At 38.4% G+C, this 27,992-nt stretch overlaps 4 protein-coding genes across 5 annotated transcripts; 3 read left to right on the top strand and 1 right to left on the bottom strand.

The window, feature by feature from the left end:
- The first annotated feature begins 93 nt into the window (after positions 1 to 93).
- crybb1 (crystallin, beta B1) lies at positions 94 to 2,381 on the top strand. The gene is made up of 6 exons (XM_072454222.1): positions 94 to 252; positions 459 to 601; positions 802 to 920; positions 1,056 to 1,188; positions 1,282 to 1,424; positions 1,914 to 2,381. Exons 2-6 carry the CDS (start codon positions 479 to 481, stop codon positions 2,089 to 2,091), a joined length of 696 nt encoding a protein of 231 aa, XP_072310323.1. The 5' UTR covers positions 94 to 252; positions 459 to 478; the 3' UTR covers positions 2,092 to 2,381.
- Positions 2,382 to 2,579: 198 nt separating this feature from the next.
- acads (acyl-CoA dehydrogenase short chain) lies at positions 2,580 to 6,556 on the top strand. Its single transcript, XM_072454219.1, has 10 exons — positions 2,580 to 2,668; positions 3,518 to 3,678; positions 4,358 to 4,507; positions 4,587 to 4,698; positions 4,810 to 4,961; positions 5,071 to 5,241; positions 5,315 to 5,452; positions 5,592 to 5,687; positions 5,755 to 5,811; positions 5,896 to 6,556. Exons 1-10 carry the CDS (start codon positions 2,641 to 2,643, stop codon positions 6,046 to 6,048), a joined length of 1,218 nt encoding a protein of 405 aa, XP_072310320.1. The 5' UTR covers positions 2,580 to 2,640; the 3' UTR covers positions 6,049 to 6,556.
- A 1,099-nt stretch (positions 6,557 to 7,655) lies between these two features.
- On the bottom strand, positions 7,656 to 8,360 carry cldn5b (claudin 5b). The gene has a single exon (XM_072454220.1). The coding sequence runs from the start codon at positions 8,330 to 8,332 to the stop codon at positions 7,685 to 7,687; it is 648 nt and encodes a 215-aa protein (XP_072310321.1). The 5' UTR covers positions 8,333 to 8,360; the 3' UTR covers positions 7,656 to 7,684.
- A 13,632-nt stretch (positions 8,361 to 21,992) lies between these two features.
- septin5b (septin 5b) lies at positions 21,993 to 27,193 on the top strand. Of its 2 annotated transcripts, none has more exons than XM_072454217.1 (11): positions 21,993 to 22,279; positions 23,413 to 23,503; positions 23,986 to 24,072; positions 24,151 to 24,274; positions 24,689 to 24,823; positions 24,894 to 25,011; positions 25,462 to 25,563; positions 25,645 to 25,741; positions 25,825 to 25,960; positions 26,573 to 26,675; positions 26,837 to 27,193. In XM_072454217.1, the coding sequence occupies exons 1-11, from the start codon at positions 22,232 to 22,234 to the stop codon at positions 26,897 to 26,899; spliced, it is 1,104 nt and encodes a 367-aa protein (XP_072310318.1). In that variant the 5' UTR covers positions 21,993 to 22,231; the 3' UTR covers positions 26,900 to 27,193. The 2 variants fall into 2 exon arrangements, with proteins under 2 accessions (XP_072310318.1, XP_072310319.1); XM_072454218.1 differs by lacking the exon at positions 21,993 to 22,279 and adding an exon at positions 22,285 to 22,432.
- The last annotated feature ends 799 nt before the right edge of the window (positions 27,194 to 27,992 follow it).

Genomic DNA, 27,992 nt, shown 5'->3' with positions numbered 1-27,992 from the left:
AATGCTTTACTCAGTGGTTTCTTTTGACAATGAAATGCTTACAGGCTTGCCAGAGAGAGGCTAGCAGTGTTTTCTAGGCTTCATGATGACCCGTGGCTTTGATGCTGGCCACTATGATGACGAGAGCCTTTTTATTGTGCGTTGAGCCTCCAGGTTTGGCCTTTGCCAGAGTATAAAAGCCTGTGTAGTGGGTTGAAGGGACCAGCACGAGCCAGCCACTCTAACACGGCACTACAAGCTATACTAACGCAGGTAAGGATACATGCAGACACACGCCATAACATGTATATTGCGTGTAGTTATGTACTGCAGAGTGACTGCCCATACTGAAACTCCACCGGGAAAGTAGCCATAATAATGGCATCAAAACCCAAAGCTCAAATGTTAAAATCCTAAAAACATCATGAACTCCCCCTGTTCTGTTCGTTCATACTTTGCCTCTATTTGTTTTATGTCAGACTCTCCTGAGCCCCATACCATGTCTCAGTCTGCCAAGTCCGCCTCCAGCCAGGGCACTGATGCCAAGGACAAAGGAACCCCTGCTCCAGCTGCTTCCAGCAAGGCCACCAAGACCGGAGACCCTGGAATGGGATCCTACAGGGTGAGTATATAGGCACCTAAATGTCAATGGATTTTAATTAGACTTTACTTGTAATTTATTAAACACAAACGTACTGTTTAATTAGCAACAACTGACTTGAAATTAAAATAAGTGTTTCCTATATATGTATCCAGGTGGTTTCATTTGTATTAAAATGTGTTGTTATCCGCTGATGAGTATTTGGTATCTCTCCCTGGTAGATCATGCTCTTCGACCAGGAGAACTTCCAGGGCAGGATGATTGAAGTCCAGAATGAGTGCATGAACATGTGTGACCGTGGCATGGATAGAGTGCGTAGTATCATCGTGGAGTGTGGCCCGTAAGCAAACACACGCACATCCCCCAGGTTTACTTAGTCTATCTGCATACCAATCACTCATATTCTTGATATCTTCCCTTTTTTGTCCTCCTCTGACTTATGCCTCCACTGCACCGGGTGCCCCTTCTTCTCCAGCTTTGTTGCTTTTGAGCAGAGTAACTTCCGTGGGGAGATGTTTATCCTGGAGAAGGGAGAGTATCCTCGCTGGGATACCTGGAGCAACTCCTACCGCAGCGACTGCCTCATGTCCCTCAGGCCCATCCGCATGGTATATGTTTTTAGTATCATCATATATATATATTATGTTACATTGTTATCACAAAACTAATTTTAAAACCTTGACATTTGTCTGATCCCACAGGACAGCATGGAGCACAAGATCTGCCTGTATGAGCTCTCCGACTTCAAGGGCAACAAGATGGAGATCCAGGAGGATGATGTGCCCACCCTCTGGGCGCACGGCTTCTGTGACAGAGTGGGCAGCGTGAGGGTGCCTGGAGGAGCGTAAGTACACAAACACACAAACCGTGATTATTGCAGTGCATACTGCTTAAACTGCTAATTTTCACAAAAGTCAAACAGCATGCCTCTGTTTAAAACAGTCTGACCATGAGAAAAGGCTTTATCACACAGCCTGGAAACTCATACTTATAAAGGCCAAACTCTGTGCAATATTTGTTGTGTAGACCTTTATTTTAGAGGAAGCTGCAGGCCTGGAATGTCTCTACAATGTAGTGGTTTATGAAAACCCCCATGCCATGTCATCACAAGGTTGAAGGCTGACTGCATGGTGTTTTCTGTGTCTGTGTCTAGGTTTGTTGATCTATGGAAAATACAGACACAGTAACTTGGAAATTTGGTAATCAATTTATGACAGAAAATCCAATCACGAAAAAGTCACTAAAATACACAAATTCCGAAATCAGTCACAACGTTTTATAGAGACAAAAAGTCCCAAAAAACTAACCTATTTTTCTCTTCTGTTTAACACAGTTGGGTGGGCTATCAGTACCCTGGCTACAGAGGCTACCAGTACCTGTTTGAGTGTGGTGACTACAGACACTACAACGACTTCTGCGCTTTCCAGCCCCAGATCCAGTCCATGCGTCGCATCAGGGACATGCAGTTCCACCAGAGAGGATGCTTCACCTTCACCTCTGCCAGCAAGTGAATGTGACACCTTCAGGCAGTCTGGTGTCCTGTCTCCAGCTCCCTAATATTTTTATTTCTTCAAAGGCTTTTTCACCATTTCTTTCCTAAAGCTTTTATTGTCATTGCTCCATCCCAAAGGAAAGACAGAATCAGAGCAATACACTGGACAACATTAAGTGACTTTTATGCCTGAATTTCTTGCAGGACCAATGATATATCTATCCACTGGTGCTTAAAAATAAACATCTTGTGAAAAATCTCAATCAATCATGGCTGGATAGACTTTATTAAAGATCTTCTTGTTTGGATGAGCTCAAGTTTTACATTTTCATTAATTATGGGAATACATTATTCACTTATTTTGACAAAAGGCACTGACGCATACTTTATATAATTGTATTATTGTTTAATTTGTGAACAAATAAAAACATAAGTTCACATTCTCTGAACTTGAACTGACATACTAGACGAGGTACACATAAGCCTGGGATGTCAGTAGTGTTTCCGACTGCACTCAAACGCAGCAGTTTACTTCACGGGCTCTGGTCGTGTGCTGTTAGTGAGAACTATGGCGGCGCTTTTTAAAGCAAGAAGAGGTGCGTGTCAACCATACTCAGTGTGTGATTTGTAAACGTTAGCTGAATGAATAATGATCTCGTAGTATTGAATAATCGGTTTCAATTTAGACATAACTTTAGCTGGACGTCCTCAGGCTAGCATAGGGCTACATTTGTTTGGTTAGCATAGCCGGGGCTATGTAACAGTTTGCTCGGGAAACCTTTCATAACATAAAAAAGCTATATCCGTCACATATATCTAACAATATTATATCAAACATACTCCCTCTTCACAGCAAGCAAAATTACTTTAGTTTGCACCCGAGGTTGCCTGGGGATACACAATATTACCACGAGCAGTGACCATAATAGTCTGTAAAACATGTAAATCTTTGTTAGTTACGTGCAGATAATTCAAGCTGCTCATAATTTGTTTACCAAATATAATACTACACATCTTTGTGTTTCAGTTTGTTTCTTTCCAAACAAGGTGACTAGTGGTGACCTTTCACCTATATTATGACATGGAAGGAAATTATAACATCTGCAGCAACGTAACTATTATACAAACCTTAGTCAATGTGCAGTTCTTTGGCGTCTAATATCAAATGCCTTTCCATCACATTGAATTAGACATAACATGAACCATGTGAATGATTGAGCCCATTATAACCTTGTGTCCCTTCTGGTTGCTTTGGGCAATTTGTGGCCTCAGCTGGCTCTTATTACTCAGAAATGACAGCTAGTCGTGAACTATACAATGCAATGTAGTGTATTGTTATTATCATAAAAGAATAGGGCTGGGAAGATCCAGATAGCACTTTTTCTGAAGAAAGACATGCATTTTAATAACGGTATATGTGCAATAACTCCTTGTTTTCTCCACAGTTTTTGCCTTAGGTGCAAATGGCTGTCGGAGATTGTCTCAGTTAGCAGAGTTACCAGAGACGCATCAAATCCTGAGACAAACCTGCAGAGATTACGCTGACCGAGAGCTGTTCCCCATTGCTTCAAAACTAGACAAAGAGCATTCTTACCCAGTCAAACAAGTATATCTAACTGTTATATATGTATGTGTGTGTATATATATATATATATATATATATATATATATATATATATATATATATATATATATATATATATATATATATATATGTATATATGTATATGTATATATGTATATGTATATATATATATATAATGTATATAATGTATATATATATATATATATATATATATATATATATATATATATATATATATATATATATATATATATGTATATAATGTATATAATGTATATAATATATATATATATATATATAATGTGTATATATATATATATATATATATATATGTATATAATGTATGTATCTGTGTTTTACAAAGATGAACACTGTCAACAAAAAAGTATTTTTGGTTGTTTTCACATTCTATAAATAGATATTGTGATAATTTCAGATGGAGGCCAGGTGTCTAAACCTATGGGAGATTGAGATTTAGAAATGTTAAAACTTATGATCCACAAATGTTGAAACTCATCATTTTTGTTAGGGATTGGCTCCACAAAATAATCTTATTACCTAAAAGTCTCAATGTGGGAATGAATGAAGGCCTTTCATAACTGTAAAAAAGTCAAGACCCTCTTTGTCGAACAATAAATAAATATAATAATAAAAGTGTTTAGACACTGTTGCAACGCTAAATCAAAATGTTCACCTCTAGATCCATGAGTTGGGTGCAATGGGTATAATGTCTATTGAAGTGCCAGAGGAGCTGGGTGGAGCTGGAATGGACTATCTTGCGTACAGTTTGGCCATGGAAGAAATCAGCAGAGGATGCGCCAGCACTGGAGTCGTCGTCTCTGTCAATAATGTAAGAATATAGTCTGTGTGCACATGTGTGTACTCTTTTAAACTTTTAAACGTTTGTCCCCAATCTTTCATCTTGCTAGTCACTTTACATAGGGCCAATTTTGAAATTTGGAACTGAAGAGCAGCAAAAGGAGTGGATATCACCTTTCACTACAGGGGAGAAAGTAGGCTGTTTTGCACTTAGTGAGCCAGGTAATTATGTTTCATTGTTTTTGTAGTTACACTACTTCTCCAGATCATGGGGAGACATTTATTTGGACATATGAATATATACATTAAAATTACACTTGTCCTTGATTCTAGGTAATGGCAGTGATGCGGGTGCTGCTTCTACAATGGCACACCAAGAGGGAGAAGAGTGGGTGCTTAACGGCACTAAAGCCTGGATCACCAACAGCTGGGATGCTTCAGCTACTGTAGTATTTGCCACAACCGATAAGAAACTAAAACATAAGGCATGACATTTAAAAAAATAATAATATTCATTTACATTTATCCACATGTTCTGTAATTGTCCCCTTTGTGCCTACTCCTGAAGTTAAAATTCTGTCTGCAATATCTCAGGGTATCAGTGCATTCCTCGTCCCGATGCCTCACCCAGGATTGTCTCTTGGGAAGAAGGAAGATAAGCTGGGAATTAGAGCTTCATCAACTGCCAACATTATCCTAGAGGATTGCAGGGTACCACTCACAAACATGCTGGGGCCTCGTGGTGCTGGGTTTAAGATTGCCATGGTAACTAAAATCATTCATTTACAATTCTATCACTTTTTAGACCTTAGATAACATATTGTGTGACTTAATGCAGCAAACCCTTGACAGTGGACGTATAGGAATAGCAGCCCAGGCTCTGGGTATTGCTCAGGCTTCACTAGATTGCGCTGCAGACTATGCACACAAACGTACTGCATTTGGAGCACCCATCGGCCGGCTGCAGGCAATACAGGTAAGGAAGCGTCAAAAACATGTTTTTGACGTTATTGTGTTTATTTAGTAAATCAATATAAAACCAAAACTTTTTATTTTTTTTAAATAATATGTACTAATACTTTTATTTATTGCAAACAAATATTTGAATGTTCTAGTTCAAGCTTGCTGACATGGCTGTAGCCATTGAAAGTGCGCGTCTGCTCACATGGAAAGCGGCACTTCTCAGAGATTCCAAGAAAGCTTACACAAAGGTACATGAGTCTCATTGAGAAACTGCGCATCAATATGTTTTTGACGGCCCTTTTTTAATTTCCATAGGAAGCCGCAATGGCTAAGCTAGCTGCATCAGAGGCTGCAACTTTCTGCTCACATCAGGTGAGAAAAAAAGGATATATAATTTTGGTCCCAGCCAGAAATGAAACAGTTTGATTTATACAGTGTATGTAATTTCACATTTAGGCAATCCAGATTTTGGGTGGAATGGGTTATGTTAACGACATGCCAGCGGAACGACACTATCGAGATGCTCGCATCACAGAAATCTATGAGGGCACGAGTGAGATCCAAAGGCTGGTAATCGCAGGACAGATACTGAAAGAATACAAACAATAACAATGGTGAGACTGGGTGTGATTTGTAATCGGAAAGCATTCAATAACTGAATAATTTAAAAAGCTTCTGTGGAACCTGTAAAAGTGCATTGTAAATAAATTGGTTTATAGGTTAATTTATGATATTTGTTATCACAAACCAACATCCTGGTGACGATTGTGGATTAATATTTGATTGAGAACTCAAGGACATTCTTGCCTCAAGAATAGACCTCTGGATTGTATGGTCATATAGGCCTTGTGTTGCATTTTCAATCAGCCAAATGTTACACCAATGGAGTTTTTAATATGCTAAAATACTAAACGCAGCATTCATTCATTAACTTATTACAGTGTGTTGAATATATTCACCATTGGTGACGAATGTATTTACTGTACCATCGGGTTGTTTCATGACCCTTTTTCTAATGTAACCCTATGGACATTTTGCACCTGGCCTTCACCAGCCTTCAATTCTGAGCTCTATAAAAGTAAGTTACCAGTAAATACTATGGTTGAAAATGCCTACATGTCACCACTAGAGTGCAATGTTGTGCCTTTTAAAGTGTTTGGTGAATGACAATAAGGATTTTTATAATAATGTTAATATTATACTTTGTAATAAACAGAAATTGCAGTTTGCCTAGGTGTTTGGAAAGGCATTCTAGGAGAATCTTTTTGTTTTTTCAGAATTTTACATTCTGGAAATCTAAATACAAATTATTGGCAGAGAATTATAAATTAAGCTAAAATATTTGTCTGTGTATCAAATTGCTTACGTACTTCTGGTCCAGGATAAAGGTCTTAATGCTCTAGATACAGGTCATGTCTCTTGATGGAACTCTTGGTGCTTGCACAAGTGACCAGGCGCTCAATGACTACATCATCAGATATTACTTGATGCTCTGCTTTTGTTTCTCTTAATAGCTAGAGAACAGAAACTCACCCAATAATCAACTGAACTTCACAATAATGCTCTAATTTTGACTGGTGTATTAAAGTAAAGCACACAAGAAGGTTTTGTAGTTTTTCCTGGCCGAGAAGGGGGGTCTAAGGAAAGGGGACCCTTAAACATTGCCAAGTCCTTATGCACATTGTTTATTCCCTTTTCACTGTCGCCCCCCAGGACAACCGCTGTTGTGATTTTGGCCATTACAAAAATTGAACTATAATTGAGTTGATAGTTTATTAGAAAAAAAGGTTTTATTACAAAACAAGCAACATTAAACACAGAGTAAAAATGTACATGGTCCTTCCTCCTCATTACACCGGCTGTATACAAAGTCTGACCAGGCCTCAGGGTCAGCTGTAGCGCACTGTGGGAACCAAGCTGAAATGAGTCCAGTGGGACAAGTAAAACAATAGTTACAATGGGGAGCGGAGATGCGTCCAAACCCTACAACTGAACAGCAGATGTCAGATTATCACTGCACTATTATTTGTCTAGGCCTATTCCGCCGGTGGCTACTGTTTATCATTTTTCGTTTGGAAATTATTGTTTTAAATGTCATAGTAGACTAGCCGCTTAAAATGTGATTTCAGCATACTGCTGATGAGAAAACCCACACGAGCGCATTCAGACACTATAATGTCCATGTTTGAGATGTTTCAGCTCAACACCTTATCAAAAACAAATGTCCTCTATCATAGGTTAAAGTTTATACATAGTGCTTCTTATCAAAGCCTCCGTTGGTTGAGATGGGTTTGGTAGGTGTGAATTTGATCGGGTACGTGCCTCTGACGCCCTGTGTGAAAGAGCTGCACAGAAGCGTCCCCCCCAGCAGCAGCAGGGCCGTGGCCGCCCAGCCGATGTAGATGGACGCTCCTATCTCCCTCTTCTTGGACGGGGGGATCTGCGGGTTGTGGAAGTCCACGATGATGTTGTTGGCCATCCAGCAGAGAGGCACGAGCACGAACAGCCCGCTGACGATGTAGATGATTCCGCCAGCGTTCACCACCCTGGCCTTCACCATCTCGTCCTTGAGGCAGTTGGTGCACTGTGCTCCCGCCACGGTCACGGTGAGCCCGACCACCCCGAGCACGGCCGAGATCACGGTCAGTGCGCGCGCCGTCTGGAGGTCTTGAGTGAGGGCCAGGACGGAGTCATGCACTTTGCACTGCATCTGCCCCGTACTCTGAACCACGCAGGACATCCAAAGACCGTCCCAAATGGTCTGAGCCACCACAATGTTGGAGTCTATGAAAGCGGTAACCTTCCACATGGGCAGCCCGCAGGCGATCATCACCAGCAGAGAACCGGCCACACACAGGGCCAAACCGAGGACCTCCAGGCACGCGGCGAGCATGGTTCACCTCCGTCTGATCTCTTGGCTATGAAGCTGCGCTCTCCTCGGTCAGCTTTCTGAAGTTTGGGTTCACTGAGGTGAACGTTCCATTTAAAGTGTTGCACTCTAAAGACAGCTGCTAAAATCTAAAACTTTGGTCCAATCAGCGATCGCCGTATCTTTGGTTTAGCCAATCAGAGAAGAGCAGCGGGGGCTAGCGCGTGTGGCACTGGCACAGCGCAATAAAGACGGTTCACTTGATCTTTCTGGCCATCAGACTTTCATTGGTCCACATACAAATCCATTTTTAAATAATAATACAAAACAATTACATACTATTTAAAAAATATATGTTCTTTCAAACCATTTGGCACACCTTGTAATGTTTATCCGATAAAATCTCGAGAGAAAACATTTCTCTTTACCCATAAGCAACCTCTGGGTGCATTCCCCTTGTGAGCGTCACCGATTTTAACTCTATACCCTTTTTGCCACACACACACCTACAGGATACTGTCAAGGACTAGAGCACATGTTGAAATGCTCTATTGTGTCCAGTCTGCTGTTGAAATGTTCCCTCAGCTCCGTCTGTTTGTGTTTTTTGAGGACCTCCTTTTTGCCTGATTTCACCTTACATACATATCCTCTGCATGACACACTTAAAGTCTCTGTAATTATGATGTATTTTCCTTGAGATTTTAAATAAAGCACATCCTCATCTGTCCCAGTTTATGTGACCCCGCTCTACTCTGTGATGTAGTGATAAAAGCAGAACCACACCTTTTCTAATTGCACTGATTATTTATGGGATGCACGATCTTGGCACAATTTAGCCACAACCGTACTGTTTACATCCCAGAATGCTCTGGACACTATTCAGCCCACTCAAACGATGCCTAGGGCAGATGTGTGTGACATTTGCTGAAACATCTATGTAAAATGAGATAAAATGGCCTTCCAGTAAATTCTATACACAGCTTATTAATTCATCAATGATCATTTGTTTGACTGTTTTTAATGAATCGGTAATCTTATGGTTTTCAAGATCAACCATGATACTACTACATAACCCACTACATAGCCTGTCTTTGTAAATGTGTACTTCATTAGATTTTTTTTTTTTAAATACAGGAAAAAAAAGGTTAAAATGCTTCTAGTTTGTTTTCAAGCAGGTTCTTGTTCATGCTATGCATCAAAAGCAGACAATCACTGAAAACAGTTCACATTAACAAGTGTAGCCCTCAGCCAAAACAATTCTACATTACTTGCATTGAGTTGCTTGTCCTGAAATAGAGCAAAACTTAATTTAAGAGCGTGATGCATGTGTGGAAGAATCCACAAGGTGAACACAAATATTATGTTAAGCAATGTTAGTGTATGAAGTCCCCTAGGACAAAATAAAATCACTGTATGGACTTAATTTTGGTCAAATTAATTAACATAATCTTTAAGCTTCACATTTTAAAGCCTCGCGGCGACTGGAACTTACATGTTCAGCTGACATTGGATGTCTCAAGTTCACAAAGTGCTGGTAAATCTATAAATGATAAATGTTGTTAATTAATACATAAGATAGAGTTGATCAATATCTGGAGAGAGGCTAATGTCCGCCAATATACACATTTTTCCGACTACTTTTTATTTTCAACAAAATTACTGAGGTACACATAGGTACAATAGATTTAAGTGAGCATGCTCCTATTTACACCACTGTAGATTTGGAAAATAACCAAAAAAATAATGCACTTTAATGAGAGATTTAATGACCCACAATTAATGAAAATTATCACAAAGAACATTGTACATAGAGGAAAATGACAATGGTGAAGTTTCTTCACCCATCCTCTGGGACGCAGCAAAGGCAGTTTTGAATCCTTTCTCCAAACATCAGGAAACAAAGACTGAGAAATGCAAAAATGTTTGGACACTCTCAATTTACCTGCTATGACCGAAGAACAAAACACAAAATTGTGTGCTGAAATAACAACTACTGAAATTCAAAATGCAATCAAAAGACTAAAAAAACAATACATTTCTAGGGAGTAACTGGTTTACCTCAGTGTGCTATAAAGCTCTAAACACACACTTACTCCTTTGCTTTTATCAACTTTTAACTGGGCCCAGAAAAGCTCAGATCCCTCCGAGTTGGAAGGAAGCCATCATATTGTTAATACCTAAAGAAGGGAAGGACCGACTTGACTGTGCCTCAAATAGACAAATTTATGTCCCAAAAGAAAGGAACAAATGCTCAAAATTTTATTCATGATGATCAGACAGGATTTATTAACAAACGACAAACACAAGATAACAGAAGACGATATTTACACATATGAACCATATAAAGAAACAACAAACCAAAGCAGTAATAAGAAGTCTGGACGCTGAGAAAGCTTTTGACTCTGTTAGCTGGACTAATCTATTTAAAGTGCAGTAACCAAATTTAAAGTGCAGTAACCAAATTTAAAATAGATGATTTAATAATGAAAAATATTGGGACCCTCTACGATGGTCCAATATTAAGAATCAAAATTAACAATCACTTGACTCACTCACTGATTTTGGAAAGGGGTAGTGGCAGGGTAGTGCTCCAGGTCGTGTCCCCCTGTTGTTGTGTTTTGTGTGTCTTCAAACTGAAAAACTATAAAAATTAAAAATTGCATCTGGAAGCCTCATTATAAGCCTTCACTTTAGATGGTCCGGTCACGTACACACTCACATGGAATGCTGAGGCTTTAGAAAATGTGTTCCTGTTGACTGAATAACACAAGTGCAACAATCATAATCCTTCTCAAAAGTGTCCTCGCTGGCTGCATGATGACCACTGATTAGCCCTGTGCATCTGGGACATGCACGTCAACAAGAGCACAGATGCTTCCTCCTCCATGGACAACCAAAACACAAGCTCGCATGTACGACATTAAACACAAAGTTTACATGTACAACAATATAACAATGTTTACAAGTACAACTATAACACAATGTTTACATGTACTGCTATAACACAAAGTTTACAAGTACAACTATAACACAATGTTTACAAGTACAACTATAACACAACGTTTACATGTACAACTATAACATATTGTTTACAAGTACAACTATAACACAATGTTTACAAGTACAACTATAACACAACGTTTACATGTACAGCTATAACACAACGTTTACAAGTACAACTATAACACAATGTTTACAAGTACAACTATAACACAACGTTTACAAGTACAACTATAACACAACGTTTACAAGTACAACTATAACACAACGTTTACATGTACAGCTATAACACAACGTTTACAAGTACAACTATAACACAACGTTTACATGTACAACTATAACATATTGTTTACAAGTACAACTATAACACAATGTTTACAAGTACAACTATAACACAACGTTTACATGTACAGCTATAACACAACGTTTACAAGTACAACTATAACACAATGTTTACAAGTACAACTATAACATATTGTTTACAAGAACAACTATAACACAATGTTTACATGTACAACTATAACATTGTTTACAAGTACAACTATAACACAACGTTTTCAAGTACAACTATAACACAATGTTTACATGTACAACTATAACACAACGTTTACAAGTACAACTAAAACACAATGTTTACAAGTACAACTATAACACAATGTTTACAAGTACAACTATAACACAACGTTTACAAGTACAACTATAACACAACGTTTACATGTACAACTATAACATATTGTTTACAAGTACAACTATAACACAATGTTTACAAGTACAACTATAACACAACGTTTACATGTACAGCTATAACACAACGTTTACAAGTACAACTATAACACAATGTTTACAAGTACAACTATAACATATTGTTTACAAGAACAACTATAACACAACGTTTACATGTACAACTATAACATTGTTTACAAGTACAACTATAACACAACGTTTTCAAGTACAACTATAACACAATGTTTACATGTACAACTATAACACAACGTTTACAAGTACAACTAAAACACAATGTTTACAAGTACAACTATAACACAATGTTTACAAGTACAACTATAACACAACGTTTACAAGTACAACTATAACATATTGTTTACAAGTACAACTATAACACAATGTTTACAAGTACAACTATAACACAACGTTTACATGTACAGCTATAACACAACGTTTACAAGTACAACTATAACACAACGTTTACATGTACAGCTATAACACAACGTTTACAAGTACAACTATAACACAACGTTTACATGTACAACTATAACATATTGTTTACAAGTACAACTATAACACAATGTTTACAAGTACAACTATAACACAACGTTTACATGTACAGCTATAACACAACGTTTACAAGTACAACTATAACACAATGTTTACAAGTACAACTATAACATATTGTTTACAAGAACAACTATAACACAACATTTACATGTACAACTATAACATTGTTTACAAGTACAACTATAACACAACGTTTTCAAGTACAACTATAACACAATGTTTACATGTACAACTATAACACAACGTTTACAAGTACAACTAAAACACAATGTTTACAAGTACAACTATAACACAATGTTTACAAGTACAACTATAACACAACGTTTACATGTACAACTATAACATATTGTTTACAAGTACAACTATAACACAATGTTTACAAGTACAACTATAACACAACGTTTACATGTACAGCTATAACACAACGTTTACAAGTACAACTATAACACAATGTTTACAAGTACAACTATAACACAACGTTTACAAGTACAACTATAACACAATGTTTACAAGTACAACTATAACACAACGTTTACATGTACAGCTATAACACAACGTTTACAAGTACAACTATAACACAACGTTTACAAGTACAACTATAACACAACGTTTACATGTACAACTATAACATATTGTTTACAAGAACAACTATAACACAACGTTTACATGTACAACTATAACACAACGTTTACATGTACAGCTATAACACAACGTTTACAAGTACAACTATAACACAATGTTTACAAGTACAACTATAACACGTTTACATGTACAGCTATAACACAACGTTTACAAGTACAACTATAACACAACGTTTACAAGTACAACTATAACACAACGTTTACATGTACAACTATAACATATTGTTTACAAGAACAACTATAACACAACGTTTACATGTACAACTATAACATTGTTTACAAGTACAACTATAACACAACGTTTTCAAGTACAACTATAACACAATGTTTACATGTACAACTATAACACGTTTACAAGTACAACTATAACACAACGTTTACATGTACAGCTATAACACAACGTTTACAAGTACAACTATAACACAATGTTTACAAGTACAACTATAACATATTGTTTACAAGAACAACTATAACACAACGTTTACATGTACAACTATAACATTGTTTACAAGTACAACTATAACACAACGTTTTCAAATACAACTATAACACAATGTTTACATGTACAACTATAACACAACGTTTACAAGTATAACTAAAACACAATGTTTACAAGTACAACTATAACACAATGTTTACAAGTACAACTATAACACAACGTTTACAAGTACAACTATAACATATTGTTTACAAGTACAACTATAACACAATGTTTACAAGTACAACTATAACACAACGTTTACATGTACAGCTATAACACAACGTTTACAAGTACAACTATAACACAATGTTTACAAGTACAACTATAACACAACGTTTACAAGTACAACTATAACACAATGTTTACAAGTACAACTATAACACAACGTTTACATGTACAGCTATAACACAACGTTTACAAGTACAACTATAACACAACGTTTACAAGTACAACTATAACACAACGTTTACATGTACAACTATAACATATTGTTTACAAGAACAACTATAACACAACGTTTACATGTACAACTATAACATTGTTTACAAGTACAACTATAACACAACATTTTCAAGTACAACTATAACACAATGTTTACATGTACAACTATAACACAACGTTTACAAGTACAACTATAACACAACGTTTACATGTACAACTATAACACAACGTTTACAAGTACAACTATAACACAATATTTACAAGTACAACTATAACACAACGTTTACATGTACAACTATAACATATTGTTTACAAGTACAACTATAACACAATGTTTACAAGTACAACTATAACACAACGTTTACATGTACAGCTATAACACAACGTTTACAAGTACAACTATAACACAATGTTTACAAGTACAACTATAACACGTTTACATGTACAGCTATAACACAACGTTTACAAGTACAACTATAACACAACGTTTACAAGTACAACTATAACACAACGTTTACATGTACAACTATAACATATTGTTTACAAGAACAACTATAACACAACGTTTACATGTACAACTATAACATTGTTTACAAGTACAACTATAACACAACGTTTTCAAGTACAACTATAACACAATGTTTACATGTACAACTATAACACGTTTACAAGTACAACTATAACACAACGTTTACATGTACAACTATAACACAACGTTTACAAGTACAACTATAACACAACGTTTACAAGTACAACTATAACACAATGTTTACATTCACGACCAAAACACAACGTTTTCATGTGCACCCATAATATAACACAAACTTTACACATACGACCATAACACAAATTTACATATGAAACTATAACAGAAAGTTTACACGTACAACCATAACACAAACTTTACATGTATGACCACAAAGTTTACATGTATGACCACAAAGTTTACATGTATGACCACAAAGTTTACATGTATGACCACAAACTTTACATGTATGACCACAAACTTTACATGTACAACTAAAACACAAATTTTACATATACAACTAAAACACAAAGTTTACATGTACAACCAAACCAAAGTTTACTTTTTTTTGGGTTTGTTTACCATAGTTAAGCAAGGAAACATGCATTGTTCGAATGTTTGTAACACTATTCCTCTCTCTAGAAGAAACCACCTAAAGGTTAAAACTTAATATTTAAAGATAAAAGAGAATTTAGGGTTTATACTTATCTGTGACATCAACAGTTGTCAACAGTTATAGTTGTTTATTTGCAGTGATGATTTGGTCCTTTATTAAAAGTGACAAATGCATACAGAGAGTGAGGTGTGGGCAGCTGCAGGCAGGTCAGAGAAGCCGCTGTAGGATGTCCTGTCTCTTTTCACTTCCTTCCACACCATTGTTCCAAGAGCCACTGAGGATACTCTCACCTTCTCTCTGTAATACACATTTTTATTATCCAGTTTGGAGTCACCGGCTGCATTTTTTGATGCTGGTGGATGTGTTAGGCCTCTGTAATGTTGTCATCAGATTACATTGTTTTGCACGTCAGTTTAAAATACATTTTGTGTTATCTACCTTCCCTACCCTGCTGAATGATACAGTTAAAAAAAATCTTAGCCTTTCCTAACTTTTGTTTAAAGCGACCAAAAATACTGATACTTAATTGGCTGGATTTATTTGAGAAATGTCTAAAATAATAGAGCTTTCTGTGACTTTAACCATTTCCTTGTGATCTACTTTGCTTTTGGATATTGAAGTGTATGAAATGAGTCATGATTCACAGCCTCTGCTCATAATATGAATCATTTGGGTATTGTGTGTGTGATTGAGGAAGAGATGTGGTCACTAAGCATGAAGGTTAATGGGGCTTTCATCGTGACACAGTGACACAGTAGAGGGAGTTGCCTAAGGCATGTGTCACTGCACTAGCCGGATAACATGGTAACATGGTTATAGCAGGATGCACCTGTCTCGTATATTCATGGAGTTCAGTTTCTGTTATATGTGACGTTTTGAGGACATTTTCCTATTCAAAAGATATATTATTTGTTCTCGCCTGGTTTCTTCTTATTCTTCTTATTATTATTCATGGTAATTTTGCCACAACTCGGGCATTTTTGACCCCCTGAACATCGATGAAAAGTCCCACATGGGGACATAGATGCGATCGGCTCGGCCCCGAATTCGAATATGCACCCGTCGCAACAGTGCCGACTAGTTCAAAAAAGAAAAAACATGAAACTCTGTGGCGCCGCGAAAATCGTACTTAAGATAAGATAAGATATTCCTTTATTGTCCCACATGGGGAAATTTCATTGGTGCAACGCAGGTAGATACAGAGGTAGATACAGAAGAACAGATCACTTATAGGAACTTGTCCTAGGTTTTTTGTCCGATCGAGCTCAAAACAACACTTTTTGCATCTAGAGACATTGAAATTTAAAAAAATATATATTAAAAAAAAAGATATTCCTTCCTCAAAGGTCCCATAACATGCAAAATCGACTTTTCAGAGCTTTTAACCTTCTTACATTGCTATTTGTGCTTCATACATGTACCCAGAGTGTTTTTTTGATTGATTCCCGCAGTGTTTACAGACTGATACAGACTATCTCCTTTCCTCGAATCTCCAAACTGACGGGCGGTTGTTGTTGTTGTTGTTGTTGTTGTTTTATGGCGGTTGGCATCCGAGTGTTGCATTACAGCCAGACTTTATTCCTCAGACGTTTCGTAGTTGTTGTTGTTGTTGTTTTATGGCGGTTGGCATCCGAGTGTAGCATTACCGCCAGACTTTATTCCTCAGACGTTTCGTAGTCCTCAGACTCTGTCGTAGTCCGTAAAAGTACTCCTCCCATTGCTTTGGTGTTACAAAGCCCATGAGGTCATGATATGTCTTTGTGACTAGAATAGTTGTTGTGTTGTTGTTGTTGTTGTTGTTGTTGTTTTATGGCGGTTGGCATCCAATTGTTGCATTACCGCCAGACTTTATTCCTCAGACTTTTCGTAGTCCTCAGACTGTCGTAGTCCGTAAAGCCAGAGACCAACCGGCTTTATTCCAGGGAGACTCTTCTTCATCTTCCTCTCCCTCTTTGACGTTCGGTGCTTTGGAAGTACAAAGCCCATGAGGTCATGGGACGTCTTTGTTGTTTTACAAAGCCCATGAGGTCATGGGACGTCTTTGTCGTTTTATCCTTTAGAAGTCCTTCTTCCATCACTTTGGTGTTTCTAGGCCCATGAAGTCAAAGCGCGTTAGAACATCCTCTTGCTCCTCATCCTCGGCTCAGTCTCCAACACCCCCCACCTCTATCGGTGGAGGCAAGACCGCGTCATAAGGGCAAGCACGCGTCATCATTTTGATGGAACATTTCCTCTCGTGTCGCGGTCTTAGCATTAGCGTTAGCATCAGCATTAGCGGCGGATCTCTGTTGCTAGGTGACAGAGGTACAGGGAGGAGGGGGTGTAAAGAATAAAGTCTAAAGAATAAAGTCTAAGAGAATGCAGCGTCGGGGCAATTGCGATCAAAACACGGTCGCGCGGGAAGGCGGTCGGGCGGGAAGGCGGTCGGGCGGGAAGGTGGTCGCGCGGGTGGCAAGAGCCATCATCGCTGCTACCACAGCTTTAATTATTATTATTAATCATGGTCATTTTGCCACAACTCGGGCATTTTTGACCCCCTGAACATTGCTGAATGTCCCACATGGGGACATAGACGCGATCGGCTCGGCCCGAACTCGGATAAAATGGAGCTTGCGAGAACGCCCGTCGCAAAAGTGCCGACTAGTTCAAAAAAGAAAAAAACATAAAACTCTTAATCTTTGACCTAGGCACATGACACTTGGGACAGTGATAGAGCTACCTTTAACCTTTGACGAGTAAAACACACCTGGCAGCAGTGCTCTATGATAAACAGGAAGTCAGCCATGTTGAATCAAAGTGGCACCTTTTTTTTTTCCAAAATCGTACTTGTCCTAGGTTTTTTGTTCGATCCAACTCAAAACAACACTTTTTGCATCTAAAGACATTGATATTGAATAAATATTTGGGGAAAAAAAATATATTCCTTACGGTCTCTGCGTAACACGCCCCAAAAAAGGCTTTATTTCCTGTTTTTTAAAGGACAAGTCACGCCTAAAGGAATTGATCTACGGAGCTCATATTTCACTCACTAATGCGTTTTTATGGTCTGACTGGAAATAATTAATACCATGTAATAAATTTACTCTATAGCGCCCCCTACCCATTGTGTGAAAAACTCAACATTGTCTGATTTGTTTGAAACTCATGGATTATATTCTCCTCGAGACGCCATGAAAAAAAGTGCATTGCAGATATTGTGTATTTTCACAATTGGCTTGCAGGCGTGCAATGAATGCCTTCACTTCCTCTTCCTCTTTTATTTTGATGGAACATTTCCTCTCATGCCGTGGTCTTAGCATTATCATTAGCGTTAGCATCAGCATTAGCGGTGGGTCTCTGTTGGTGACGGAGGTACAGGAAGGAGGGGGTTTAAAGAATAAAGTCTAAAGAACAAAGTCTAAAGAATAAAGTCTAAGGAATACAGCCTAAAGAATAAAGTCTAAGAGAATAAAGTCTAAGAGAATAAAGTCTAAGAGAATGCAGTGTCGGGGCAACACGGTCATCATTTCCCATAATTCTGAAACCCCTATTTAATGCAGCTGTCTGCTAAAAGATAAAGTCTGGCGGTAATGCAACAATTGGATGCCAACCGCCATAAAACAACAACAACAACAACAACCAAAGCAATGGGAGGAGTACTTTTACGGACTACGACAGAGTCTGAGGACTACGAAACGTCTGAGGAATAAAGTCTGGCGGTAATGCAACACTCGGATGCCAACCGACATAAAACAACAACAACAACAACAACAACAAGATTTCTCGAGTTGAGTGAGTGACAAATCAATGTGAGGTGTCAACTTTCAGAAGAAGCAGATTACATTATTAACGTCTCTAAAGCACTTTAAAGATACAGAACCTATCAGTCGAGATGAAATCAAAATTGTGATCTGGCTTCAAGCAAATTGTGAAAACCTACACTCATAACATAGTAAATGTACAAAATATAATCAAAACGTCTTCAAAACAGTGTCCAGATAACTACAATTGAATCTTTTTCTACGATGGAACATGGACAATTGAGGGATATGACGCCAAATGTTCATATGATCTATTTGAATGAATGAGCAGATATATATTTTGTGCAATTTATACTTCTATGAAACACAAACCGTAGTCAAATGAGTTTTCACAGTCAAATTTAAATTTGAACACACATTAGTCATTACCGTTCTTGTGAGCTTCCACAGTGTAAACAACATAAACACGTCATTCCTTTTCTGATGACCATGGGGCCACTCCAGTGTGGGCTTGTTTTCAATCCTGGAGCCATTTTCTGGCCTTATCTAGAGCATCAGCCCATTTCCTATGTGTCAGTATTATTTCCTGTCTCCATCCGACACAATCACAGAGGTAAACAAAATCAATCCATATCTTCTTCCACATTCTGTCTTCCAACAGTTTCCCTTCTTTGAAAACACGTCATTTCTTTAACTTTCGTTTTGATAATTACCATAACTGTGTTAGACTTATAATAGTTGTAGACTGTTGATTTACATGTACTGACTGATGTAGGCTTTTCTTGGTATTCAGCAGACTCACACTCTGAATAAATAAGAGTAATGAGTTTCCTTTGCTTCCTTGGTTTTACGTCTCCGCAGTCTCTGCAGAATGCAGAAACAGCATGGTCAGAACAATAAGTATTTCCCCAATGCGTGCTGGTGGTGGCTGAGACAGGGATGCATTGCACACGTCCTGGCCTCATGAATGTTCAGGCTCCCTCTGATCCAAGTCAATGCACACAGGATCCACTTGTCCACTTGTAAATACAGACGTTAAAATACAGTTGTTTCAGTCCTTAAGTCGACAGAAGTGACACAGACGGTACCTTCTGTAACTTGATCCTGCCGCTCTTGTAATGCTACTATACCATGTTGCAATATTATCTGAGATTTGTGCCCAAACCCAAGCCTGAATAAATGTGAAAGGAGATATATCTCAATTATAATCCACACAAATGTACTGCCTGCTTGTAATCTAATGAATAGTTGATTTAGCATTGAGACCATTGCATTCCCCCACATTTCTCTAGCCTCTTTTCAGAATTTTCCCCACATTTATTTTTATTTATTTTAACTGTTTCAACAGGAAAGCCTAATTAAAGACAAAAAATATATATATTTCTGAGAGTCCTGTCCATGAGGCAGTTCATTTCAATTCATCAAACAACAGAGAATCCTTGGGACAATCCACATTCAAGATCACACATTGTCAAGGAAAGCTCAATTCAAGTAGGAACATGAAAAGCATTTATTCCAAGACATTTAACAGTGCCTTAGTAGAAAAAGCTTCAGTTGTAGTCAGTGCCTTGTTCATATTTTTTGAAACCATTGTGCAAAGTCTAATTTGGGAGTTTTCAGTTCATTCTATATTCTATGACGGTGCAGCTCAGCCCTGACTCTGGAGACGGAGCATGAAGAGGCTCTGAGACCATTGTTCACCAAGTCAGAGACCAAGGGAAATATGTGAATGAAGAGGCAAAAAGGCTTCAGTCTGTGCAGAGACATAAAAGTCCAACCAACTTTCCCATGGGAAAGCAGCGATGCGTGGACGCTTTTAAGTTTGTCCCAAATCTCAGGGCTCCACGGTACACAGTGTCTAAAGCATGTATAAAACATCTCCATAGTCTAATACAGGTACGATATGGCTTCTTTTTTGTTTCATAACATAGACCCAACTTCATCATACATTTTTCGCCGTCTGTTAAATATTTGGGTAAAACAAAGAGATTTATTAATTGACTAAATATATATATATAAAAACCTCAGGAAATGAACCAGGACTCACACATGATTTTGCATCTGATTCATGGCTTGCATGCACCACTCTGCAGGTCCATATATATCATCTCGGAGGTCTTATTGTGTGCCTCCCACCAGAAGCAGCTGGGGTGGTAGCACAGGAAACACACTGGGTTACGGTGGCTTGTTGCCGCCCCTAACTCCTCGTTCTCATCATTGTTCCACGACTGTGCTCTCCTCTGCCTCCCTATTCCGTCCCACTGCAATGTCTATCACCTCCTGTCACTGACCGCACCAGCACTTTACTTGGAGATTAGCAAGTGTCAGACAAACAGGATGCTGGGATGTGATTGACATGTTTATGGGGATGCACTGAATGTGGAGCAGCTGTTGGCTTCTGGCTGTTTGCAATTAGAAGAAACTTTCCCAATCTACCGCCTCCTTTTGAACAAGACACACTCACAATTACACGTTAGGAGTGGCATGTAGGCTTAATTCCATCACTTGTTCATTGATTTCTTTACACTGATCCATATTTAGGTGAACGGCGTCACACTGTGGTAGCCTAACGCTCTATTGTCTGTTGTATAGGCCTCTTGAGAGCAGATATTGGAGCACTAAATTGGTAGTTTAAAGTGTTATTTCTTAGCACTATATTGACAGTTTTGAGGGGTAATCTTGGAAAGAAAAAGGGGAGATTGAAAATGAAAGAAACCGTGTAGACAATTACAATCTTGGATGTTGAGTATTTAATGCACTGCAGTAAACCACACATAAAATGCAATCCTCTTGTCCCAACGTCAGTCAAAAATAATGTAGGCCTGTTTGAATGTTTAAACAGTCGATGCTGCATATTAGATGTAAATAACTGGGTCACTCGTTCACGTCGCGCCAGCGGAGTAACACCGCCCCCTGGTGGCGCTATTACTGAACTGCCATTCTTTTGTTCACGCCAATACAAAATTACGGTCCGCTCCACTTGTCGTGTGAAGCTTTGGTCCAAAAACGCTACAGGGGATGCTCACTGTTATGTGACGAGATCGTTTTGTGCTCGTGTGCGTCCATTGCTGTGCGGGCCGCTCGCTGTGCGCCACAGGGCATCACGAGACAGCCGCGTCTCCTGCAGGACCAGCCCTCCTCCTCCTCCAGCAGTCCCGACGCGTTTGTTACCCACTGTGTCCAAAATGTCAGGCAGGTACAGGAGCCGCGCGCCCCGGGCAGGTGAGCCTCACGTGCTGCACATCATCTCAAACATACTAATATTCCTATTGTTTTTAAACGCTCTGCTTCTTGTCTGCAATGCTGGGACGTGGCTGCTGCGCGCGCTCTCTGATGAACTGCTGCTTTCCCCTGGAATGTGACTTTATGGCTCAGAAGATCCTGAGGTAGGCCACTTTCCTGCTTGCATTGGTTAGCATCGTACCTAAGCTTTCAATGAGATTAGTACATTTGTATACACTGTATCAGCCAGGCCTATTGCAGTGATCTTGCAATACAAATGTGTGCTACAGCTTATAATATAACAATAGTAATAATGATGATAATTATGAACATAACACAGCAGACTAGGCAAAGATATTCATGAACAATATTCAGTTTATGTATGATCGAATATACACATTTATGAATAACCCTACAATAATAATGAACAAGGCACAATGCAGGCTAATCAGACTCATTTAGTAATAATAAACTCATGTATTTATCTTTTGTTTGTTTGACAATGATAGTATTTTGATTATCAATTGAAGGTTGAAATAATTAACATTGGATTTCTACTAATGAGATGGACACACTACACACACGTTTACCCCAATGCTGCTTATTTGGAGATGATTATGTCAGGATTGGATCTGAGACAAAAAGACAGGAGGAGATGCACAGTGACTTAGCAAATCATTTTTATAGTTTAGTTTATAATAGAGGGAGAAGCATGTTTTCCTTGAGTCTCAGTTCTACTTCTCATCCGTGCATCTTCCTCCATGTCCTGTTGGTGGCCGGTGCTGAGGCTTAGTCAGACCAGGGAACACAGACACAGCAGCCGTCTGGATTGGTGTTTATTTGTGAATTATGTGTGGGTGCAATTTATCAGAGCTTCCAAAGACACTGATGTATTCTGCATGAAACAAGATATATCCTCACTGGACATATCAAATGTTTATTTTACATTTTATTTTACTTTTTATTGTAGATGCATCCTTACTCTTTGTACCTAAATAAAGACTTTTTCATACAGATAGATGCAATATTTGAACTTTAGAAGGAATTATGAATACTTCAAAAAACCTTTCTTTAAAGGCACTATTAAAGACAAGTCATGACAGTAGAAAATATATTCCCTGACTCCTAAATGTGTGTTTTCTAGGAAAAAGAGTATGTTGGGTTTGCTTCACTGCCCAATCAATTGCATAGGAAGTCAGTCAAAAAAGGATTTGATTTTACCCTCATGGTTGCAGGTAAGAACAATTTAAAAGTGCACTGTAACTTTTCTGGTGGAGAGTTGGTCACCTGTTTGTCTCCATGGAGAGGTTGCTAGTGTGCCTTGAATGTTCCACAGTATGGCATTTAAATCACTTATCTTGCATGTTTTAAATTACAGTTTTTTTTCTCTTTGCTAAAATATCTAGAAAATATCACAGCATGTCTATGACATATATAGGTTAAATATCCATGTAGAAAAGCAGGAACAGACAAGTTACATTCAAGCAATGTAATCTACTTAAAATTTAATCTACTTTTCGTGTTAGTTTATTACTTTTCCAATAATTTGGTCGTATCTTTTTGGTTTGGCCTTTCCAAAGCTTAAGGGTTCCAAACCTGGATACTTATTATATTTTTAAATAAATGTCTTGATTTTATTCAAAAGTACTACGTATATGCATGGTTAAATATAAATGTAATTAAATGCTAAAACACCCTCCTCATGTTTGTGTCCCAGGTGAGTCTGGTCTGGGTAAATCCACCTTAGTAAACAGCTTGTTCCTGACAGATCTGCATAAGGACCGCAAACTTCTCAACGCAGAGGGTGAGTCGCCTGTCTCTTAAAGTGCGTAATATTGTGCACAAAATAAATCAAGCTAACACACTGTGTCTTTTTATTAAGAGCGAATCAGTCAGACAGTGGAGATCACCAAGCACACAGTGGACATTGAAGAGAAGGGAGTGAAGCTCAAACTAACTATAGTGGACACGCCAGGGTTTGGAGATGCAGTCAACAACACGGAATGGTAACAGCCTTTTCACTGTACGCAAAATTAACAGGGTTCTCTATCCTGCTCAAATGTGCACATAGACTTTTATTGTATTCGAGGAGAATCTTACATACAAGGAAGAACGCTTGGCAGAAGTATCAATATCGTTAATGATTTGTTTTGTACAAGTTCATTCATTATTTTCTCTCTGTAGCCAATGCATCTTAGGAGTAGAGACAATCTTGCACCTACAGCCTCTGACCACTCACACATTCATGTGGGCAGCTGGGTGAAAGCAAACAGCTTCTACCACTCCACCATCTACGTATGCCACATTATATGCAAATGATGATGCTAGGTGGAAGATTTATCAACTCTTATAACAAATCTGGTCAGACAGTTGACCTACTTTCCATAATAAATAAATAACACATCCATTGTGTTTCCCAGTTGGCAGCCGGTCACAGACTACATCAACCAGCAGTTTGAGCAATACTTTAGAGATGAGAGTGGTCTCAACAGGAAGAACATCCAGGACAACAGGGTGCACTGCTGCCTCTACTTTATCCCTCCATTTGGACATGGGTAACACACTGCACAGTTAATGTCAATTTTACTCATTTATTTGCATCATGAAGCATAATTTGCCCTACAGACTTCGCCCAGTTGACATGGAGTTCATGAAAATACTGCAGGATAAAGTTAATGTAGTACCTCTCATCGCGAAGGCCGACTGTTTGACCCCCATCGAGATAAAGAAGTTTAAAGAGCGGGTAAAGCCTGGATAATTATTCTGCTTGCAAAATCAACTCTTTTGAATAGTCGAAAAACATTTAAATTAAGTTGTTTTAGTTTTTTCTAACGCAAATCTTGGTTCTACAGCTACAAGGCTGATCTGATGTGTCACCCTGCACACATATAATCTGCATTGTGCACAGCCTGGTTAATTAAATAGGAAGGGATGCAGACAGAAAATATTTGCTAATGACATGTATAAATGTGTTGAAAAGGTTGGGAGTGAACACTCAGGTTGACTGGTAAATACAGTTTATGTTTGTAATGCAGTAACAATCAAGTTCTGGAGTGTGGGTGATTAGATTTGTATTCAGTTTCCATTCTCATTTTAGCTGCGAGTGACTCAGATTACTTGCGCTCTCTCTCTTAATGTTGGCATTTGGTGTAGGACAGCAATTTGTATTAATACGAGCACATTGCATTTGCAGCTGAGGGAGGAAATAGATAAGTGTGGGATAAAGATCTACCAGTTCCCAGAGTGCGACTCTGACGAGGACGAAGAGTTCAAACAGCAAGATAGAGAGCTGAAGGTGAGCCCTCTCCTAAATGTGCTTACTCCAACTGATCTGCCTTTATGAATATTACATTAAAAGGCTCTTGGTGTGTTGTAGGAGAGCACTCCGTTTGCCGTGATTGGCAGCAACACAGTGGTGGAGGCCCGGGGTCAGAGAGTGAGAGGCCGGCTGTACCCGTGGGGCATTGTGGAGGGTAAAGAAATGGGAAATCTCTGCATATCCCACGTGGCAGAAATGCATGTGCTCACGGCAATGCTAATGGCGTTCTGTTTACAGTGGAGAACCCCGCCCACTGTGACTTTGTGAAGCTGAGGACCATGCTAATAAGGACTCACATGCACGACTTGAAGGACATAACCAACGACTGCCACTATGAGAACTACAGAGCACAGTGCATTCAGACCATGGCCAGGTGGGAGGAGCAGATATGAGGTCACAGTCACGTTTTTTAGATACTAGGAATAAAAAAGTCACTCTGACTCTCACCGTCAAAGTGAATGGTAACACTTTATGCTAACTACTCTTTTAATAGCCTAAATAAAGCATTAACAAAGGCTTAATTCTTAATGTACATCTAGTTCAACAAATTAAGATAGATACCAAATAAACGACTGTTACAAGTGTGCGGGATTATTTCGGGGCATTTGCATCCTCTCTTTGTATATATTGTATTATTACTACAATCTTTAAATTTGAAGAAAAGAACAAATCTCATTAATCTGTAGAGCTAGTTTGTATTATTGAACTGTGCTGTTATTTTTGTATTACCTTAAATATACAATGTTTAGAATATTGTTATGCTCAAAACAATCAATACCCGGATAGTAATTAATTTAAAACTTGATAGTAATTTGAACAGGTATTTAAGCAGTTTTAAAATGGTCTTGACTTAGTAAAAGAAAACGTTCTAATATTACAGAAGCTGCTGTTATTTTGTGTTGAAAAAGGAGTGCTTTTCATTATCGCTAGTGCATTTCCCTTACAAATTATGATCAATACTATGAATAATATATTTTTATTACAGCAAAATGAGTTCGGACACGAGAGTGGAGAGCCCCATTCCCATCTTGCCTCTGCCCACACCAGACGTAGAGACAGAGAAGCTCATCCAAAAGAAAGACGAAGAGGTGAATTTACAACAATGGCCAATTTAATAATCCCTTGGTGGATAATGCATTGAACCGGGGTTTATGTAACGCACATGCTGACGAGAAGGCACGACCCACATGTGCTCTTATCTTATGTAAGCTGTCTCTCACACAACGTCTTCTGTGTTGTGTTACTGCAGCTGAGGAGGATGCAGCAGATGCTTCAGAAGATGCAGCGGCAAATGCACGAGCAGGACCTGTGACCGATGTTACACTGACCTGTTTCCAGTGGTGGAAAGTTACGCAGTATAAAAGTAAAAGCGCTGCACTTAGGTAGAATTTGTATGTATGTGTACTTTCTATTCCACTAAAAATGTTGTTTTACTTGACTGAAAAGTAGAAAATACTTCAGCACATTCATGGTGACGTTCTACCTGAAGGTTTTGAGTTCAAGCCATAGACTGTGCAAGTGCTTTTTAATACGGACATTTTATGAGTGACAATCCTCACAGCAGCAGTTACAGCGAAAGAGGTGTCGTTTTTCCAATAGAAGGGAGTCAGACATACTTTTACTTAAAGTGCATGTGACAGAGTAGAATATACATGATTATATTTATGGTTTCTGTTTTTCCCCAGTTTGAACATTTTGGTGACTTTATAATGTTACTTCCTGGTTGGACATGAGCAGCAGATGTGATAGAGGTAGATGTAATCCCACGACTGTTACAACCATACCATAACCAAGAGCCAAAATTCATATAAATTGCACAACAGTTATAATTTGACAAATAATAATATCTGATACTACATTTATTTTGTTAAATTGTTGTTTAAACTGTCAGACAAAATGTGTCAGTTGCGTGTAAATTGTCCCTTTATTTTGAAACGTCGCTTATTGATGACATCACAGAGGGATTCTGTTTTAGAACTCAGCTCTACTTCCTGCCATTGAAAATTTAGATTTTTTGATTTTGATTTTCTGCACAAACTGCAACTTGACTGATGCAAAACTATGATAAATATTCACCACAGGTTCTATCCCACCAAACAAAGTCATCCTTAGAGAACCTGTCATATGCACTGTAGTAGCAAAAATAAGGCAAGGAAGCGAGTTACTTTGTCTCAATGATTTAATCAGGCATTTCTCTCTCTCTTGTACATTACATGTTCTCTCTTCTCTCGTCCCAGGTCCCAATATAAATATACATAAGTCACATGACCCAACACACAGGGAGAGATACCGGTAAATCAGGTGGCGAATTAACATTTGCATTAATTCAATTCACATGTCTTGCTGTCTTTGTCCTAGTGTGAAATCAAACGAGGGCCTGGCCCTGGTCATCCTGGTCATCCTGG

The sequence above is a fragment of the Eucyclogobius newberryi genome, unplaced genomic scaffold (assembly GCF_026437365.1).
Source record: "Eucyclogobius newberryi isolate DKJ021-1_F unplaced genomic scaffold, fEucNew1.0.hap1 SCAF_2, whole genome shotgun sequence".
Lineage (NCBI taxonomy): Eukaryota > Metazoa > Chordata > Actinopteri > Gobiiformes > Gobiidae > Eucyclogobius > Eucyclogobius newberryi.
The sequence above is the reverse complement of the archived record's forward strand: the minus strand, read 5'-3'. Positions and strand labels throughout refer to the sequence as shown.